Source organism: Arachis duranensis, chromosome 5 (genome assembly GCF_000817695.3).
Source record: "Arachis duranensis cultivar V14167 chromosome 5, aradu.V14167.gnm2.J7QH, whole genome shotgun sequence".
Lineage (NCBI taxonomy): Eukaryota > Viridiplantae > Streptophyta > Magnoliopsida > Fabales > Fabaceae > Arachis > Arachis duranensis.
The window spans coordinates 107,083,426-107,089,425 of NC_029776.3; the positions used below are offsets into that span (position 1 = coordinate 107,083,426).

The 6,000-nt window shown below is 37.4% G+C and overlaps 1 protein-coding gene across 1 annotated transcript; it reads right to left on the reverse strand.

Annotated features, from left to right (window-relative positions):
- Nucleotides 1–165: 165 nt before the first annotated feature.
- Nucleotides 166–3,668, reverse strand: LOC107491523 (uncharacterized). The gene has a single exon (XM_052261982.1). It carries the CDS (start codon nucleotides 3,262–3,264, stop codon nucleotides 409–411), a length of 2,856 nt encoding a protein of 951 aa, XP_052117942.1. The 5' UTR covers nucleotides 3,265–3,668; the 3' UTR covers nucleotides 166–408.
- Between the last annotated feature and the right edge of the window lie 2,332 nt (nucleotides 3,669–6,000).

Here is a 6,000-nt window from a genome sequence, read left to right on the forward strand (position 1 = left end):
GACCATAGTTTCCTACAACCTTACATGATATATGATATTCTATAATTGAGTAAATAACTGGATTTCGTTTTGTCAAATACAAGTTTTTCCAAGTACTTCCACTTCTTTAATGCGTATCCATAATATTCAGATTGGACTTTATTGAAAAGGAAAGTAATAATAATTGCTTTAGAACAAACGCGAAAAATGGGCAGTCAATGAGTGCCTTCCAAGTTTCCAAAGAAGTGTTTTCTCCAAAATCAGCTTTATTGGTACTTTATCAAGTTTAGCAGTAGAATAACAAAATTGGAACAGAAGTGCAGCAACATACTAAGATATCTAGTAAAATTCTGAATGGTGATATGACCACCAAAATTACAGTAAAGGACACTGACTCATGAGAATTGACAAGTCCAGTAGAAGTGATTCTTATATCTTGGTCCTCATTCTCACCAATCTTGCCAATGTGTCTTGAGCAGCAAAGGTCTGTGCATGGTTATGGCCAAGCATCACAGTTCTGATGCTGATGCATGTTCTGCATAGCTCCTTGCCACTATCTAGATGGCCCCCTCTTGCAAGCAACTTTGCTCTTGTCTCCAGCAATGTTGCCTTCAACAACGTCACATCCTGCCACACATATTCATCCACTTTTTGGCTTCTTTGCAGCATCCTCCTCTTCCAACAAATCGAATCATGGGACCAATCTTGGATTTGAGACACAAACGACTTCTCAACCTCCTCCAATGCATTGGTGCACACCTTCAAGAGCTCCAAAGCTGAATTGCACCTTGAGAAAGTGGTAAATGCCTGGATTGCCAGGGGCAGAGCTGTTCTTTTGATATACAGAACCAGGTCAATTGCTTTTAGCTGCACAATCGGCGGCTCCGATTTGAATCCAAACACTAGAAATGCTGATGACCACAGATGACCTGAGTTTACATGGTTACCCATTTTTCTTACTCCTTCAAGTGCAGCCTTGGCATATTGCAAACCACCTCTGCTTTTGGCGAATGCCTGTGTTATGGGATGGAACTGGAGCCAACAACATCCATCATGTTGGTTAGCCATTCGAGCCAGTGCTGCATTGACCAAAAGACTTGCTGAAATGGGAGCAGGAGAAAACCAACCGCCAACAAGAAGCATTCTCATTGCTAGCAGCTTCCCTTTTGCTTTTGTTTTCTCCAAGGTTCCTACACAGAAAAGGAGGCTTTTCATGAGGAAAGGATTGCTTTTGCACCATTGCTCTTCTGCAATGCTCATATAGCATGAGTTTGAATCTCCACTTAGTGGCATTTGGTTAATGGCCTCAAACAGTGCAGAGGGGGAAATTGCAAGTTCAGATAACATCGAACCAATCACCCACAAACCAAAGCTCGACCGTCCAAGCTTCTCATTGAATTTTTCAAGGAATTCTACCTCATCTGCTGGATACTCCCTCCTTTTTCTTCCTTTTATCAGAATCATTGCTTCGGATAATGGCAGTGGGGGAAGCTGAATAGTATCGTAGCTGTTAACTTTGGACAGCCTTGTAGTAATGATCACATGAGTCCCTCCTGTGTTTCTTGGTATCAAGTCATATATATCTTTTCCTTCCCACCATTCCTCCTCAGTCTCAAGATTGTCTATTATTAGCAAGTAAGGTGTCTCACCAAACAATTCCCTCTTGATCCTCTTGAATGCTTCTAATTCTTGCTCCTCAAAGCTGCGAATTCGACCCCTTTCCATCTCAGAATCAGCACCAACATCCAAGCCCAAATTGAGGGACAAGTTCAATATGTTCTGCCTGAGATACCGAGCTTCACCACCAACCCACAACACCATTTTGTATCTCTGGTGATATCTGTGAGAATATTCCAGTGCCAACTCAGATTTCCCTATACCAGAAACTCCAGTGATGCAAATCACACTACTACACAAGCTTTTGAAGTTTCCACTCTTTGACTTCTTATGCTTCAACCTCTTCAATGAATTGTTTCCTATGAGTGGTTCAACCCAAGCCTCTAAGGTTGGTTCTTTGCTCTTCCCCATCTCTAGACTAATATATCTCCTACCTTTGCGCATAACCGGTTCACTTTCCTCGTCTGCAAGGCCTTCAGATTGTCCACTTCCACTAGCTTCTCCTTTGATGAATGGCATACAATGATCTTGGACTTGTTCCACACAATTCCCTCGTCCGAAAAAGAGACCTTCCATCTCCATAATTTCCTTCTCCCTGCCAACAAAGTATTGGTTCCTTGGAAAAGGTAGATTCTCAAATCCTTGCATATTGTCTCTCTGGTCACCATTCATCCTACCAAGCCTTGCCCTTAAAATACCTGTAGTTTTTGATATGCAGCTTCTCCAATTACCATCATGGGCCCCTAGATTGAATTCGTTGCACCTCATGAGTCCATCGATGGCCTCTCTACATTCTTTGTCAATTGAGTTGCAGTTAAGAAGATCCATGATCTCAGCAGGTCCTGTGTCAAACAAGAGAGGAATCAAGTTCTTCTTTTGAGCAAAGAATCTAACCTCCTCCATGCTCAGATGGTTGAGGAAGCTGCCACTTGAGACGACCACCAACCCGAATGACACTGAGCAAATGACTCTATCAGCAATCTCATGGCTCTGGCTATCGGTGTACTTGGCTCTATCAGCAAGCAAGCAATCGATTCCCTGAAGCTCGAGGTCGGACTTGAGCCACTTGCAGAAGCGCAGGAGTTTGGGATTTTGGCCATGGAAGCCAATGTAAACATCACAGCTTCTGAGTTTGGCATTGGAAGCAGGGGAAACAGAGCCTTTTGCAAAGGAAACTCTAGGGACCGGAAATGAGAATGAGATGCGTGGATCAGCTGCTTCAGGGATGGGAACACATGTCACAAACTTGAGATTCGTGTCAGCATTGTCATCGGAAAACTCATACTGATCAGAAGGGGGAGTGTAGGAACTGCTTGGCACGTCTTCTGGGGTCGAAGGATGGGTGGTGGTGGTGGTTGTTGCTGTTGCTGTTGCTGTTGGTGGTGGTGGTTTTTCCAAGTGAGAATCATCTGGGGTTATGGCCCTTGGAGATATATAGGGGGATTGCAACGCCGAAACAAATGCTGATGAAGGTGGAGACACAAGAGGAGAACCATAAGGTGATGATTCTGTGGAGTTCTTTATGTTCGGTGATGGTAAATTTGAATTTTCTGTAGTCTCTTCACCTTGCTTCTTGCTGCTGCTGCTTGAAATCTTGATTGTTAGCGTGCTAGAGATTGTTGTGGGATTGGTGGCTGAGTTGTCTTCTTCTTCTCTTTCACTTCCCATGAAAGATGGCTAAGAAAGTGCAGTGCTAGATAGAGATAGATCCCTTGTTCTCTCTATTGCTCTTGAGATTGAGACTGAGGCATTTGAATTAAGTTCATCTCTTCAAGCGGGGGGTAATTATTTACTGCAACCACATAAATACTTAAGCACTGTCTCTCTGAGCATAGACCCTACCAAAAGATGAATGCAATGTGAGGAGAGATAGTAAAGACCTCTGCAATCTTCATGTGCTGCACACAGACTCACACTCACACTCCTCGCTAATAATATGAAGCTACAAGACATGCCCTTGATATGATGGTGCTACACTACTTGTGGAAAACCATTCATATTACCTCACCACTCTTCACTTTCATGGCTTCCCACCCTCTCTCTCTCTCTCTCTCTCTCCTTCATAAGAAATTATCAAGTAGTGGTGCAGGGAATCTAACGTGCAGGTTGATTCTCCAAGGTTTGAAATGAACATAAAATAAATGTGACATATAATATTAAAATCACATGAAAGCAAGTATGGTGCTTCTACCAAAAACGAAAAGCAAGTATGGTGTCGCATTTCAATACTAATACTAATAAGTAATATACTTTCCTATAGATTATTACACTGTCAAGTGTACGGTGCAATTTCCATTTTGTCTTATGCGCTTGTCATTGCATTGCGCCTAAAATTAATAAAAACATACATTTAATGGGGCTAAAGACTCCACAGATAGTAATTAAGGATGATATTTGAATAATTTTGTTTCACTTTTATTGTATAGTGAATATCATTTAGTAATAATTTAGTGAGATTTAGACATTTAGTACAGCTTTTTAAGAAGTGTATGCACAGTGATAGTGTTGTGTGGAGCATCTATCTGCGCAATCTTCTGACACAAATTTAAATCACTTGCACCGAAAATTGTACCAAAGACCAGTCCACCTGAACCACACTGTCCAACTATACATGTCACATTCATCAGTAAACCATCCTCTTACTAACTCATTAAGCATAACTTTAAAAACATTATCTTAAAAAGGAGAATTTACAAATCAATTAAAGAGAGGCAGCCCGTAAAGAGAAGGACGAGATGATTCTATATCTTCACAATACAAGGTGAGGGATTTAGAAATTTAATATAAAGCTACTACACATCTCGTTCCATCAAATAAACAAATAATAAAAGTACCACCATTTTGTCTTGTTCAAAGATCTTTCTCTCCATAACTCGGTGTTACTGTTATAGTAGTATACGGTTTCACTTAAAGTACCTTTCAACATGTTTGGGGAAAAAGTGAATAACCTTTTCTTCATGTACTAGTTAATTGGTTGGACAACAACAACCAACAACAACAACAAAGCCTTATCCCACTAAGTGGGGTCGGCTACATGAATCAAACGACGCCATTGTGTTCTGTCATGTATCATGTCTACAAAGAGACCGTTTACATGTAGATCTCGTTTGACCACCTCATGGATGGTCTTCTTAGGTCTTCCTCTGCCTTTCGCCCTTTGTCCATCTTCCATCTCATCCACCCTCCTGACTGGATGTTCTATCGGTCTTCTTCTCACATGTCCAAACCACCTGAGTGTGTGTTTGGATTACAGTTTGCAAACTATAGTTTGTATAAAATTGATTTTGCAAACTTGCTTTTGATGAAAAGTAAGTTTGTGTTAATGTGATTTATGTTTGGCAATCTTTATATCAAAATGGATTATAGTAAAATAAATGTTGTTTGGATTATACTACTCAAAATCACTTTTAGATGAAAAATTACTAAAAGAGACATCAATTTAAATAATTTTTTATATTATTCTATTATTTTACTTTAGATATTTGAATAGATCTTATTAAGAGACATGATAAAACACTAATAAAATACATAAAAAATAATACGAGATATCATAAAAAATTCATATAATAAAAAAATTCATATGAACTAGAAAACAATTAAAAATAATAATATACATGAAAAAACAGAACATTAAAAAAATAATATAAAAAATATTTATCATATAAATAAAATAAATACAATAAAAAATAAAAATATGAAAGATAGTATTATACATTTTATAATGTCAAAGAAAAAGAAAATGTTCTATAAATTTTTTAGTACCGTTAGTACTCTTTAATTTAGTATCATTTTAGACTATAAATTTTTATTATTTATGACTCTTTTGTTACTTATAATTAGTATATAATAAAGACGAAAATAAAGTACAGTCAGGAGTACAATAAAAAGGAAAAAAACATGCAAACATCATATATAATAATTACGATCAACAACATATATTATATAAAAAAATATAATAAAAAGTAAATAAAATTCATACGAATAAAACCAAATAAAAAAATAAAAAAAATTATACACAACATAAATATAGTATAATAAAGGATAGAAAAAAGAATTTATATAAACAAAAAATAATAAATTTTTTATCTCGAGCGTGATTGAAATAAATTTGTATGAAAAAAAATTGGAACAAAAAACATATACAAAGAACTATTGTAAAAGTTATATGGTTACTTGCATTTTTTTATAGAAGAAAACAAAGGATAAAGTTGGTAGAAAAGAAAAAAAATTCTCATCTAATTTCTTAATGATAACCAAACTTTTCCAAGGTGAACGTATAAGCTAGAAACTTTTGCTTCTCATAAATGTACGTTTAGAAGTGTAAGCACTTCTAGGTTGAGAGTTCCAAAAGATTACCAAATATAAAAGTGGAATGTTCAAGACACTCAAACGGACTTCTCTCTT

What these genes read in the sequence shown, in the direction of transcription:
- LOC107491523 (XM_052261982.1), bottom strand. Translation starts at nt 3,264, where the DNA reads ATGGGAAGTGAAAGAGAAGAAGAAGACAACTCAGCCACCAATCCCACA.